Source organism: Balaenoptera borealis (assembly GCF_965194805.1).
Source record: "Balaenoptera borealis genome assembly, chromosome: 7".
Taxonomy (NCBI): Eukaryota; Metazoa; Chordata; class Mammalia; order Artiodactyla; family Balaenopteridae; genus Balaenoptera; species Balaenoptera borealis.
This window is the reverse complement of record NC_138864.1, coordinates 75,319,436-75,334,900: the sequence shown is the minus strand read 5'-3', so window position 1 is coordinate 75,334,900 and position 15,465 is coordinate 75,319,436. Positions and strand designations below refer to the sequence as shown.

The 15,465-nt window shown below is 39.2% G+C and overlaps 1 protein-coding gene across 1 annotated transcript in view; it reads left to right on the top strand.

Annotated features, from left to right (window-relative positions):
• The first annotated feature begins 566 nt into the window (after positions 1-566).
• Positions 567-15,465, top strand: part of PTTG1IP2 (PTTG1IP family member 2) — an 85,994-nt gene continuing 71,095 nt past the window's right edge. Inside the window, exons 1-3 of the mRNA XM_082400427.1 lie at positions 567-3,601; positions 12,234-12,410; positions 13,630-13,723. Coding sequence (XP_082256553.1) covers positions 3,454-3,601; positions 12,234-12,410; positions 13,630-13,723 — 419 coding nt within the window. The 5' untranslated portion in view covers positions 567-3,453. The remainder of the gene's footprint in view (positions 3,602-12,233; positions 12,411-13,629; positions 13,724-15,465) is intronic.

The following is a 15,465-nucleotide window of genomic DNA, read 5'->3' as shown; positions in this document are numbered from 1 at the left end:
AGAAAGATAATATAGACGTTCCTTTACCTTCAAATGTTCAGTGTATACACTTTGATAGATCTGAGCAAAGCTATTCTCCAGACTATAAACATGTCATTTCTGTTGCCACCAACAGATGGCATTAGCAGTCATGTCAGTCCTTTAGGGCTGTGCATTGTTCTCGAGTGTGTTGGCTCTTGTGATACTGTGATTTATAATAAGAAATATATATTTGGTCTTCATCCCCTTTCTGGCACAGAGCTCCTAAAACCCTTGGAATTTCCTACAGCCATTATTTTGTGATAAGTTTTAATGGAGTATAATCTATAAAAATACTCACTATGCTGTATCCCTGAAACTAACATACTATTGGAAATCAGCTGTACTTCAGTCAATCCCTTGAAGTTTCCTAAGTGAGGACAGTGATAAAGGTGTCTTGTTATGTTGATGAGGTGACTTTTGGAGCCCCCATCTAAGGATGGGGGCTGATTGCCAGTCATCCCCCCGCCCAGAAGAGAGAGGCTGGAGGTTGAATCAATTGCCCGTGGCCGGTGATTTAATCAAGCACACCTATGTAACGAAGCCTCCATAAAAACGAAAAAGGACTAGGTTTGAAGAGCTTCCCAGTTGGTGAACACAAGGAAATGCGGGGAGAGTGGCGCTCCTGGAGAGCATGTGGAAGCTCCTCACCCTTCCCCCATACCTTGCCCTATGCATCTCTCCCATCTGGCTGCTCCTGAGTTGTGTCCCTTTATAATAAACTGGTGATTTTGTAAGTAAAGTGTTCCTCTGCATTCTGTGAGCCACTCTAGCAAATTAATTGAACCTGAGGAGGAGGTGGTCGGAACCTCGAATTTATAGCCGGTTGGTCAGTAACTCAGGTGATAATGTGGACTTTCAGCTGGTGTCTGAAGTGTGTCAGGGGTGAGGGTGCAGTCTTGTGGGACTAAACCCTTACCCTGTAGAAGCTAATGCTACCTCTGGGTAGACAGCATCAGAATTTAGTTGAATTGAGGGACACCCAGCTGTCGTCCAGAGCGTTGTTGTGTGGGGAGTCTCCCACCAACACATGTTGAAATTAGTGACCAAAACCTAAAAGAGTTGGGTTTTTTTTTTTTTACTCTTTTTTAAATGTTTTACAAACATTAACTCTCCACCCGATAAACACAAAAGCAGTGAAAGTACTGAAAAAACTATTTTAATAGGCACACATTTGCTTTTGATAAAGGCAAGAATGATGATGATTTGGAAAAAATGCAAAGTAGAGAGAAAACAACAAAGTTTGCATGTGCACAAGGAATGAATTTTTTTGACAGGAATAATTCTGAAGGACAAAGAGTGAATCTTGTGATGAGGGAAAAGTGCTATGCCTGACTGTTAGGGACTGAATGTGTCCCCCCGAATTCATGTGTTGAAGCCCTAATCCTAATGTGACTGTATTTGGAGACAGGGCCTTTGAGGGGGTAATTTAGGCTAAATGAGGTCGTGAGGGTGGGGCACTAATCCAGTAGGACTGGCGTCCTTACGGGAAGAGGAAGAGACACCAGGTGTGTGCACACATAGAGGAAAGGCCATATGAGGACACAGTATGAAGGTGGCCGTGTACAAGCCGAGGAGAGGGGCCTCAAGAGAGACAAACCCTGCCGGCACCTTGAGCTTGGACTTCCAGCTTCCAGAAATGTGAGAAATTAACTGTTGTTTAGGCCACCAGTCTAGTATTTTGTTATGGTAGACCGAGCTTTATACACGGGATTTGTAGATTTACATATTCCCTTTCCTCATTGCAGATATTTACATCAGCGCCAGGAAGGAGAACAGGGGCTTTTCTTAAGAACGATTATCACAAATCTGTTATCACCATTTTTCCTTCCTATGAGGAGTCTTTTTTTTATTTATTTATTTTTGGCTGCGTTGGGTCTTCGTTGCTGTGTGCGGGCTCTTCTCTGGTTGTAGCGAGCAGGGGCTACTCTTCGTCGCGGTGTGTGGGCTTCTCATTGCGGTGGCTTCTCTTGTTGCGGAGCATGGGCTCTAGGCGCGCAGGCTTCAGTAGTTGTGGCGCACGGGCTTCGGTAGTTGTGGCTCACGGGCTCTAGAGCACAGGCTCAGTAGTTGTGGTGCACGGGCTTAGTTACTCCGTGGCATGTGGGATCTTCCCAGACCAGGGCTTGAACCTGTGTCCCCTGCGTTGGCAGGCGGATTCTTAACCACCAGGGAAGTCCCCCTATGAGGAGTCTTGATATGTTGCTGTTGAGGAATGCTCAAAGAGACAGAAAACGTAACTCAAACTGGCTTAAGCAAAAGGGGAATTATTGCCTTAGATGACAGAAGAATTTGATTCCAGGGACAGTCTGATACAGTGTCCAAAAGGATAAGCAGGAACATGTTTCTTCTTCTGAAATGACTATTGTTTTTCTTTTTGTCCTTTTCTTGTCAGTTTATAAGAGCACTTTTCATATTATAGCTCTGTCTGTCCTCTGCATTACAAAGAGGCAAGGAAAAGGCAGCCTGGCACTCTGTACATCTTCCCCTTCACCATCTTTATTGTCAGTACTGGATCCATAGTCCTCAGGGTGCAGTCTAGATCAATATGTCAAGGGTGCCGTGGGACAACTCCATCATTCAGCCTTAAAAAACAAACCAAGGTATAGATCCCGGACAAGGACAAACCTCTATGCCCTGTTCCTCCCTACCATACGCCCTCCACAATGAGGCAGCATTGCTCAAATTTCAGTCATTCTGGAACCACCTGCACAATTTTGCCTTACCCTTTAAATTATGCTACTATTTATATTTCTGAAACCTGACATTTTTACATAGATTTACTTTAAAAGAAAAGCATATATTGTTGCCATTATATCATTATAACTACTAGTTATATTTTTCCCCATACACATTAAAAATAAATTCATAACTATGAAAATAAAAGATACTCATCTGCATACCACTTAAAATACACCGTACTTTGGGAAGCTACATTAGAGCATGCCACAGGGCCACATACTAGTCAAAGACAAGATCAAGGATTGAGAGAGTTGTGAGTTTCAGGACCTCATCACTTATCAATCGCACAATAACTCCCATGGGGCGTGGTGGATGGTAGGTTCCCTTACATCTGAGGAAAGCGGCACAGAAAGCTGCTGCTGCTTTCCAGCTATTGAATGGTGGAAATTAGAATCCAGGCCTTCTTCAAAAGCAACGGCCAAGCAGGGAAAACCTGTGGGCTTTGGAGGGAAATAGACCTCCATCCAGACCAGTGGACAAACTAGACCAGGGTTGCATTACAAACATTCCGCGTTCTGGCCGGAACATTAGGGGTACTAAAATTCTGCGAATTATGCTGGGGTCCAGGGCTCGGAAGGGGCTGGGATTGGGACAGGTCACAGTCCGTGAGTGGGTCCACGGGTCCAGCTCGGTACCTGGTGCCCACCGCGGTCCCACTGGCCGGCAACCGGAGGAACCCAGGGCCGAGGAGCCATGTGCCGGCCGCAGTCGTGGAGCCAAATCCTCCTGCCAGTATTCTTCTCCCTCTTTCTCGTCCAACTGTTTATCAGCTTCTCAGAGAATAGTTTTTCCCAAGTCTCCAGGCACAAGAACAAGCACAGACCAAAATCTATGGATGACGGTAAGCCGTCCTGAGCCCAGAGGCTGCTGCCCCAGGCGTGCCACCGCCGTTGTTTTTCCTACTGGTTGTGCCACGCTGGCAGGCTGAGATTTTCAGCTCTAAAGTTGCCTTTTGGTGTTGGCAGGAAGACATTTTTTAAGGATCTTAATGTTTTTGGTGAAATCCAGTTAAATTGGACTCAAATTCATTTGCTTTATCTGAAGTGTGAAAAGTGGATTAAAACAGTTTTAAATGTGGAAAGCATGTTCCCCACGCCCGCATTTTGCATGACCTATAGTGCAAAGCTTTGTGCTGTGAATAAGGTGTTGGGTTTTGTTCTAATCAGACCCCACTCAATGGCCATAGCTAGTCTTTCTTAGTGTTGTACGGTCTTAGTTAATAAAGTACTTAATTTGGGTCTTATCTTAAGAAATAATTACTTGGTTTGGAGACTTCCTTTGGCTCCCCTCCCCAACTGAAGAAATTCTGAAACATTAAAAGTTGTACTGAGTTAAATTCATGAAGCTGGAGATAAGGTTTTCGGTATCCTAAACTGGAATTGTATAGATAGAATAAGGACAGGATTTGAACTACTTGGAAAATGCCCTGTAAAGCCAAGACTGCCATTTTTATGAAGACTATAAGACAGAATAATTACCGCTTTCTGGTTTTCAGAGTCAAAAAGATAGTATCTGTGAGTGTCTTCCTTCCTAAAACCAAACCCAAAGCGCTTAGCTTTGCACTGAAATGAGACTCTCCTTTGAGAGGGTGGAGGATGGGGAGAGGCTGAATCAAAAGATCTGGCTTGTTTCCTTTGGTTTCATCTTTCCCATACATTTTTCTCTCATTTAACCTCTCAATCATTCCCATACATACTTCAAGAGGAACAATGTTCTCATACCATCCCTGCCATGTTCTTCCCAGGAAAAGTGCCTAAAAACATAGGCCAAACATAGAAACAAATCCCTCCCTTTGTTCCCTAACAAATTGGAGTCATACTAGAATTTTTCAAAAAACCTTTTAAAAATGTTGAGGAAGAACAAAAAGGTAGTAAACAAAAATAAATCAAGAATCATGGATAACATAGTCTGGTCTTCTAGCTAGCTTGGTTCTAGGGCTGACGAACCCAGTCAGTGTTTCTGAGGAAACAGCTTCCCTTTGGGAGGGAAAGCCTGGTCAGCCTGTCCTGGGCCTCCCCTGAGTGTTTGCTTCCTAGCCTGGGGTAATTTCTCCTTTGAACTTGCACTCAACCTTCCTATTTTATAAGGATATGGTTTCTTAGACATTATGATTCTTTCACTTCCAAAACTGCGAAAGGGATTCTAACCTTTCACTGAGATCTCCACATACATCCCTGCTGGTGGTCTGAGTGATAGACCTTTCCCACAGGCAACCCACAGGACTTTGTTAATGATCCCACATCAAGTGAGATCTCCTACTAAGCGGGTTGCTTTGATTCCCAGGGCTTTTAACCCTGATGTTTCATTTACATTTGAGAGCTTAGTAAGCAATATCCCAAGAAGTTGTAGTTTGCTCTTGGAACTTTGGGTTAAGAATCTTCTTTTCCAATACCTAATGAATGCATTAAAAAATACTAAAATGTAGAGAAATTCTCTTACTGGGAACAACCAGAAAACAAAGGGGTATGGCCTATAAAACAAGTGGCAAGCTAGGAAAGAAATAGAAGATTCTAGATCAAAATAGAATAGCACAACATGGTAACACTGCAAATGCCACCATCACCCTTTAGAAATGACTGAGTCACTAAATTCCAAGAATTTTGATTAGTACTCCCAGATCTAGAGAGATGCAAATTGAGTGGGTGTCCTATTCTTCACCTGTTCTGAAGATCTACAGAGAAATGGTTTTGGAGGAGAAATAAGAAAAACAGAGAAACTAAACAGTGGATCTGACTCTGATGGAAACACAAGTTCCTGGGCTACAAACTGGATTTAGGGGCAGAACTACAATACAGAAATATTCCCTGTATGGAAATGGGATATATCTCCAATTAGCTAGAGTGAACCCTGGCAGTGGAAAATGATAAAACCTCAGAAGAGAGTGTAGAGCCCAGATATTCTAACAAAGTCTGGCACAGACTCACCTGAGTTCTCTCCCTTTGTCAAATACTGAGAACAACCAAGTGAAGAGAGCATAAAATACAGTAAAACTGTAGTTTGTCAGAAAAAAAATTTCAAGGACAGTGGTAAGGTGGTCAAAATGTCACTTCTACTGTGTCAACACAAATAGAAGGTCTGAACAGAACTATCTAAGCATTAGTAAGATGAAAATAGACAATATAGAACCTGTGCAAACACTGCATAGCTAACAGAATAAATAATGGAGTATATGCTCCCATGCAGAAAAACAGCTAATCTGTCCTAGAAGAAAACATAACTCAAGGAACAGATGAAAATTTCCCCACAAGTGCTGAGCTAGAGAACCACCAAATGAGAAATAGATTCAGTGAAACATATCTCAAAGTCAAGATATCAGAATGAGATGAAAGGCAGATTTCTCCAAGGAAATGAATTGAAGGCTAAGTAATTTGAACATGAGGCAAGGCTTCCAGGTTTTCTCTTTATTTCTGTAGTACCCATTTGTTTATTTCTGTAATGGTGAACATACCAAGAATATTTGTCATGCGGACTCTACATATACTTATTATATTGGACTCTGGTAGCTGCCTCCTTCCTCTGCCCTCTAGCCTAGCGTGTGCTGATATCTGGGGGGAGGTGGGTCTTCATTGTCTTTCCCCTGGTAGATTTCTCAATCTCTTCTATCACCTGCATACCTGATTCCCAGTACTAAGTTCCCTATGTTATATATAATCAGAGTGATTTCTGTCACTCACAGACCCTTTCTGAGAAAGGTGTACTCATGGATACTATTCAGCAAAATGAATATAAACTAAGGGGAAATGTGGGATTCAAGAAAGAGTAGTAAGCAAAGAAACCAGTAAAACTTTTATAAATGATTGATTACAAGTCAATAGCAATTTAAATACATTAACAGTCTAATAATGATTGATAACCATTTAATAATAATTACAATTCCAGATGATTTCTACCTGGGGAGTGGTGTGGGAAGGGAAAGGAAGAAAGTTAAAGCATATTAGGGTCCTTATATAGGTAGAGAATGTAGATCCTGATTAAGCAATGATAGAAAGTAGAATATAAAATATATCTCTCAAAAATTTTTAAGGAAGTAAATAAAATGTAAGGATGTAATATAGAGAATAGTAATATATGAAATCTTGTTATCTTCCCCCCAAATTTTTCTCTTAGCTGTTCATCAAAAATTTTTAATTCCAGATAAACTTTAGAATCAGCTTGTCTGATTCAGTTGTTCTATTTTTTTAAAATTATTAATTAATTCTTTTCAATGCCGATCAAAAAGAAAGTTTTTGTTTTGATATCTGGTATAATATATGTTGATGCCTGGCATCTCTAGGTATTTGAAATTCTGATCCCTCATGGAAGAAGAGAAGAGAAACAAGGATGGAATTTTATGGAATAACAACATTTTAGACATTGATAGAGGGAATGGAACCAGTCAGGAAACTCTAAAAGGAATGGCCAGAGATGTTCCAAGAGAACTAGGAGAGAATGATGCTGCAGAAATTATGAAAATGTAATCAAGAGGAAGGAAGTGACTAGAGAGAAAACAAATACACAAAAAAATTGGGTCTTTAAGAGAGTATAGGAAGAATCTGGTCCTGAGAATGCTGTGGAAATAGCTAATTCCTCTTTCTTCAGGAACAGAGTAAAAGAAGAAAAGAACCTATTGCTTCATGTAGCACATTGTCATGTAGGTCAGCTGTCCCTCATTGGTTCTTCAGTAACAGCAAGAAAGACTGTAAGAAAGATTGCTGGTTAGTTGTACAAATACTCAGTCTAAATCTCTGCGATGTACCCTGATCGAGTCATTCACTGACATGAAGTTCAGGCTAAAGAGAAGGGAATGAGGCCATGAGGGGCAAACAGATTTGGAAAACAATGGAAAGGTCAAGAAAAGTGAAGGTCTGAGTCATGTCAAAAGGCAAGCAAGAGAGGAAAGGAAAGAAGATTCTAGTCAGAGACTAGAATATTGGTATTTAAGATTTCATGGTTGCAGTTATTTGGAATGATGGCAAAATCCAAGTTTAGATCATGGAAATAATTTATTTAAAGTAAGATGAAGCATCAGAGTTTCTCTGGATGGTGGAATTTCAGCTGATTTTTATTTTTTTGTGTATATTTATTTCTTATATTGAACATGTGTCACTTTTATAACTACATAAAGACAATCCTGTTTAAATTTTTGAAAAGTTGGAGACAGAGGCTCCGCACTACCCCTAACCCTCAAGTTCCAATCTGTAAATTGTGGAAGGAGGATTCTGATTGGCCTGACTTGCTCAGATTCCTTCTCCCTGGATCAGTGAGTGTGGTGTGGGATTAGCCCAATTTGATTCAGGTACGTAGCTTTAGATGCCTGGTTGGGACCAGGGAGTTAGTGTAGGAGAGGAAAGTTATTTTTTAGAACTTACTTGGCTAATCAAAGTTGGATGATGCTATTTCATATTTTTCTGAGTAACAGGAGAAAGGAAGGAGTTAGGATTTAACTGGTATCAATGAGAAAGTGTCTAGACATATGAAAATAATAAAGGAAAATGCTCAGGGTATGGATACATTTGCCATGAAACAGGAATGACTTAATGAAACACATTTTATATAAAGTTGAGCAATAAATAGGCTTTGTATTTATATTTTTGTACTTAATTTTTTTGCAGCATGTACTGTATGGAAAAATTGTCAATTGTGCACAGAAAATAACAAAGTAAGTTAACTTTTATTTGAGGAAATTGTCTTGGGAATGTTATAAAGTCACACAGTTTACAGTTGTAGTCTAAAAGATATGCCAAACTTTGTTTTACACAATTTTTTAACAGTAGGAATGACTAATGGTGGTTATTAAGAAGTATTCTGCATTTCAAACCGCTCCTTGAGAATCTAGAAATAAAGGAAAAATTTAGTGCAAACATGTACTTGCTTCTAGAAAATTATACTTCAAAAACAAAATAATTTTTTGTTTGAAAAAAATTATACTTCAATTTAAAAAAAAGAAAAGAAAAAACACACTCTTTAGTCTGGTTCAAAACCCATCACATTCTGAGAAAAGTTTACCTTTCCAAATAATTCCACAAAATTTCATGACGACGGATTTCACTCCTGCCACAGTGGAAACCTGTTCTTTATTCTACCATAGCTTCTGTGTCTAAAGCCCTCCCTTCCTGCACAGATTTTACCTTTTCTTCAAAGCTCAGACAAATTCTCCCTATTCTCTGAAAGAAATCTTATCCAATCAACTAGAAGTGAGTACTTTTGCTATGAACTCCTATTACATTTATTATCTGTTCCACTCCTTTTGAAATTCTAATATTCTTCCATTTAGAAACATTTGTTTTTTATAGAGTGGAAATATTGTACCTGCAAGTTAAATTTTCAACCTCTAGAAAACAATGCTTTATATATCAATGTAACCTAACTTCCATTATATCTAGCATTTGCCCATAAATAATTAGTAAATGCTCTTTTTATCCTCTCTATGTCCACTACTTTAAAATCCCTCTTTGCACAATAACACTTATTTAATATTTTTGGCCAGTATAAGTATTAAACCATTTGGTTTATACAATGTTAACGAACGATTAAACATTACTATGTACCTTCCTTTCTGCATTTTTTCATTTTAATAATATTAACCATCATTCTAAAGTCTGTTAGCTGACTTCTCACTTCTCACTCTCTTAAGGGTCTGAGGTTGGCATGGCTTTGTATTTATATGGGTCATCTTCCTTAGCTACAAGAAAAAAATTCATGTAATTTGTCTTAAATTACGAATTACTAATTTAGAGATGTTGAATATATTCTACTGTTCCTCTGGGTAATTTGAAGTTCTTCTCTTTGAAGACTTTTTAGCCTTAGTTAAGGAATTAGTCAGGGACTTTCTTGGCGGTCCATTGGTTAAGACTTCACCTTCCAGTGCCGGGGGTGCAGGTTCGATCCTTGGGTGGGGAGCTAAGATCCCACATGCCTCCAGGCAAAAAAACCATAAAACAGAAGCAATATTGTAACAAATTCAATAAGGACTTTAAAAATGGTCCACGTAAAAAAAAAAAATCTTAAAAAAAAAAAAGGAATTGGTCAAATCTTTTTGAGGTAACTGACAGACACCCAACTCAAACTACTTTATTAAAAAAGAGAATTTATTAACTCACAAAACTGGTAAGCCCAGGGTGGCCTTGACATCATGTACAGCTGAGTCTTAAAGGATGTTATTCCCATTTCCTCTCTCTCTTTTCATCTCCCAGCTCTGCCTCACTCTGGGTATTGACCTCATTTTCTTCTATGGCAAATGAACATTTTCCATATAGCTGGGGAAGAGGCAGGCTCCCAGCAGACCTCTCTCAATGCCTGTATACAATTCCACAGAAGATTCTGATTGACCCTATTTGGGTCTTATGTCCAGTCCAGCACTAGTTACTGGGCCAGAGGGATGGGCTACTCTGAGTGCCATTGCCTGGGTCAGGTGATTCCAGGAGGAGGAAAGTGGTGGAGCACAGCTGACTGATAGCTGCAGACCCACATAAAGGTGGGGAAGAGGTCCGAAAAGGTAAGAGGGTGTGGGTTACCAGAGGAAGAAGGATGGTGACACAATCTGGGCAGATAGAGAGTAAAAAAATAAACTACCTTAGGCTACTGTGTTTCACCCTTTGACCTTTCAGGAAGTACACATTCTGTTTTCTCCATCCCTACATTTAAAAAAATGCTCCTGTTAATTAATGCAACCAACCCTCAAGTAAAATTGTACTTACCCAGAGTCATTGTCAGTTATTGCCCCCCAGCTATAACTTTGGAATGTCAGAGAGATGTACGTGGTGTGCAGACGTTCTGTTGAGTTTCCCTGGCCAAGCAGTGAGTTATTGGTCACCAATCTGGCTGCCCCAGGCTTAACCTGCGAAGGAGCTCCCTTTTCCGTTGTTCTCTGAGCTCCTATCAGAGAGAGGCACAGGGAAGAGTGCCTCTGGGGACTGCACTGCTTTAGGAGCTCATGTGCTGTGAACCTGGTTATCGGGGCCAGGGAATCAGCTTAGCGCTAAGTGACCACAAGCTCCTCTCTGACAGGTTCAGGTTTTTTCTGGCAGTTCATCTCCCTTAAAACCCTGCTAGATGGCATGAACTTGATTCCTAAAAACTCTGAGATCTAATAACCAAGGCCTGAAGTCTCTGGGCTGTAATCCTTGAATGTAGACTTTGACTTTGAAGTTCCAGTCTTTAAGCAGCAGTCTAAGAGGACAGGACCCATTTAGCCAAAATGGCTTCAATCTTAAATTTGCCTTCATTTGACCTTTGATCTTGGTTAACATGAAACAAAAGTTGGCCTGTGATATATCTCTTGCTCTCAGGCAGTGTCTAAGGGGTGACTTTTTACAATGGAATGTATATCCTGCTGGTCTCAGGATATACAGCAAGAAGTGATTGGGAGGGGTCTGGGATCAGTCTTATAGGATTGGTTACCAGCATAGAACCAAATTGATTACATTAGAACCTAAGCTTCCCTGTTTACTAGGTATGTGACCTTGTGTGAGTCATTTGACTGCTCTGTGCCTTATTATCCTCCTCTATAAAGTGGATATAACAGTACCTAGCTTACAGGGTTGTCATGAGGATGAAATGAGTTAATATATATAAAGGGCTCAGAATGGTGCCTGTCACATGGTAGGCCCTATGTAAGTGACAGCCATTTTTACCACTCTGTCCTCATTTTTTTTTACTCTTCCAGATTCTAGTTTTATCTTCCATGGTGGTTGCCACCATTGTACCTTGCTTTTGCTTACTTCAGCAAGAGACTTAGAATTCAATTTTCCTACTTCCACATGATCATCTGGCCACCAGTGAGCAAAAAGGGGAAAGGGGGTAAAGCAAGGCTGGTTTACAGTACCACCAGGCCCACATGTAACAGAAGAGGAATCCCCAGAGGAAAGTGTGAATGCTGCAGACAAGGGGAATGGGAAAGAGTGTTAGAAAGAGAGAGGGGAAAAAACAAACAAACAACAACAACGAAAAACACCCTATCTTCTGAAGTCATTATTACTACTTTGTGAAATAATGTCTTAGATTTAGTTCTCTAACTACAGAGCCTGAGAAAGGGATTCAGGTACATGTGATTTCTTGAGTGACTGCTGTTCAGCAAAATTCTATGAAGGAGTAAGGAACTCAGAGAAACTAAGGGACAAGAGCCAAGCAAAGATGTGATCTCAGCTAAAGCCTACACTTGGCCTGAACCATGGGCAGCCCTGGGGCAAAAAGTTACATAGCAGAGTTGTGCCTGCCTTGAGGCAAGGATGTCCATTGTTTGGAACCCCATATACCAGTCAACTCCTGACAGAGGTGGAAGTAACCTCATAGGCAAGATGGTCCCTATCCACGAGGACAATGCAAGAAGAATGGCAGCTTGAGCCGTTGGCAGTCAACACTCATTGCAGCTAGGTTTGTGTGCATGGGCCTGGTAAAGTGGATCTGGTAAAGCGGCAGACCACCAACAGCATCAACTACAAATAATAATAATAAAATAATGATGATGATGATGATGGCTGTTATATATTGAATACTTATTGAACTAGTACTAGAAACTTACTGGGATTGTGGTTATTATACTTGGACAGTGCTTTTATTTTTTTCTTTCCAAATACAGTGTTTTTGGTGCAGTGAAGAAAGGGCTTGCAGAAAAATTTGTTTTCCATATTTCGGGTGTCATTTCAGTTCTATATTTCGGTTGAACTGTCGCGGTGAGTTGTCCTTATTTGAATTTTATGTACTTTTTACAATTGATTTGCAAACTAGTGATTTGCTACAATTGAAGAGTTATAAATTATTATATTTGCTTTATTAAAATATAGCAAGTTTGTTCATTGGTGTTTCCTCTGATACAGACTGATACTGATTGTTTCCAGGCAGTGTTGGTTCAAACTAGGTCAACATTCATTCTGATTTGTGGGTGGCTTACCATACCAATTGTTAAATACTTTAAATTTCATCTCTAAAGTACTCTGATGTACAATAACCATAACCCAGTAAAAGGAGGTTTGTGTTCTTAAGTTGTTTTAGGAACTCCAGGAGTTTCTTGTAAGCTAGTCCTGACGACATATTGAGCCCAACAGCATTATTAATAACTTATATTTCCTCAGCTAATGTGTTCAATACTTGAGACTTGACATTCAGAACAATGACTCCCTGGGACTGAACTCATCTCAATCATCAAAGAATCTTTAATTTTATATCTGTAATGTTGTATTTTTGGTTTTTTTAAAAAATTGAAGTGGAAAAAATGTAAATTGTGCTCACAAATCCATGTTTTCTTCAGGTACCATCAGGTAAATTTAAATCATAGTTGTAGCAAAGAACATATATATAGCAAGTGACACTTCATGTATTTAGTATGAATGGGGAACCCTAGTCTCCTACTTCATCTTCTTCCCGTCTAGTTTCATTTTACAGGTACACCAGGCTGATAAGTTAAATAGTATTGAGAGGGGATACAGTTTACAGGTGCGCTGGCAATCTGCTTTCCCAGCAAGCGTTGGCTGCCTTTTTGATAAGGAAGCGCTGAAACTCAAACAACAAACCAACCCCTGCTACCTACTATTTTATCTTCATAGAAACAGCAACCTGAGAGATCTATTCTTTCTGTTGAGATATTGCCTGGAATGAGTCTAGAGACAAAATAAAGGAAAAAATAAGCCTGTGGCCTAATAGTTTACCAATCTGGAGATAAAGGACATTAAATGTTACCTCTTTTTAGCAACCCAGATTATTTTCAAATGTTAGTGATTATTGCATTAAGAGTAGTTTTATTGGAGCATATGATGTATGTTATCATTTTAAATAATGACCTGTGAATTTGTATTTAAGAATCAGACTGCATGATATTAGGAATGATGAAACTATGAGAAATTATTAACCTTCTGTTAGCTTAAAATATATTTCTTTTCTTTTCATACATTTCAGTTGACATGTTTGGATTCCTGATGCTTCTACTCATTGCAATATTGATTATAGTGTTCATTTGTCAATGCCTCATCTATCAATATTACCTGCAGCCGTATGTTCCTTTTATCCTTAATAAGAATGCACTTTAGGATACTATCATTGAAGGGAATGCTAAGCTAGTAATCAGGAAATGTTTTACTTTTTTTATGTAATAAAAATAGTATATGCATCCATATGATAAAGGAAAAATTTTTCAAAAGGTACAGAAAATTGTAAAATAAAAAGGTTATTCTGGGACTTTCCTGGTGGTCCAGTGGTTAAGAATCCACCTTCCAATGCAGGGGACGCGGGTTCGATCCCTGGTTGGGGAACTAGGATCCCACATGCCACGGGGCAACTACGCCTGCGTGCCACAACTAGAGAGCCTGTGCCTGCGTGCTCTGGAGCCTGCATGCCACAACTAGAGAGCCCGCACGCTGCAACTACTCAGCCTGCGTGCCACACCTAGAGAGAAGTCTGCATGCCGCAACAAAAGATCCCGCATGCTGCAGATCCCACGTGCCTCAACTAAGACCTGACACAGCCAAAAATAAATAAATAAATATTTAAAAAATAAACTCCTTACCTTATTAAAAAAAAAGTTTATTTTTCCCACTCCCCACTCCACCTCCGATAGCTCCTCTCCAAAAATAATCCTTTTAATATGATTCTATTTGTAGTTCTTTTTTTGGCTACCTCCATGTGTTTGAAAAGTATGGTTTTATCTCCTTTTCATGATTTCTTAACTTTACATGTTATCTATCAACTCCCCATCATGAAAGCTGAAAAATTTGTCTTGCACTATCCATATTTTTTTGTTATTTTGCTGTTAGGGGATATTATTATTTTGCTATTTTTGAATTGTAACTATTGTTCATTACTAGCTCTTAAGATGCCTAATCTTTCTTCTGTTGGTTATCTTTTTGACTTTGAGTAATCCATTCAGTCCCTGTTTCTCTATCCATCAATACTTCTCCCATTATTTAAGATAAGAAAATTTGGAACCCTGTGTTTCCTTCTACCTGTGTAAGCTTTCGCACTCATTTGACCTTGTCAAGTGTATAATATTTACATTCTGTTCTGTAACTATATTTATATCTTGAAATGCTTACCCTATAGTTTGAATCTAAAATGTCTTAAACTAGTAAAATAATAAAACATATTATGATTGTGTTAATACTGTTTAGGAAGCAACTGAAGTGGAAATAGGAAAGGTAATTCTACGTCACTAACCTGCATTGCTTGAAAGGGAATTACCTAGTGTTAAGATCAAATAGAGTCTCTTTCCTTACTCTCCATTTCTCTAAGTCATGATACATTTCAGCTTGTTTCATGTTTACATTGTGACTTTCCTATGCAGCTTTTGCATTTCCTAGAGTTTTAGTTACCTTCATTATTTCTTGTCAAGGACACAGGACACCTGTATCTTTATTCCTATCACTGTGATTACTCATGTAGTATTTGGTAAAATATATTCATTGTCTTCTTATAGATATTCTTTTAAAAGTCCTGTGACTTCCTGTTATAATTTACAAAAATTAGTTTCTTTTCACTGCTCTACTGAGAAGAAATTTTTGGATCCCATATCTTCCTTTTTTTAGGATTCATTTTTTTCCCCTTTTGCTGGAGTATATTCTCAAGTAACTTTTTCAAAAGGAGTTCACAGAGGTATGGAAAATATTTTCATAGTCCATACACGTTGAGAAGTTTGTTTTTCTTCATTCTCCTTCAGGCCAACACAGTATTATTTTCTTTCTTTAAATTGTACACCTTTTTCAAGAAGGAGCCAGAGACAAGATAGAAAGATCCATAGAT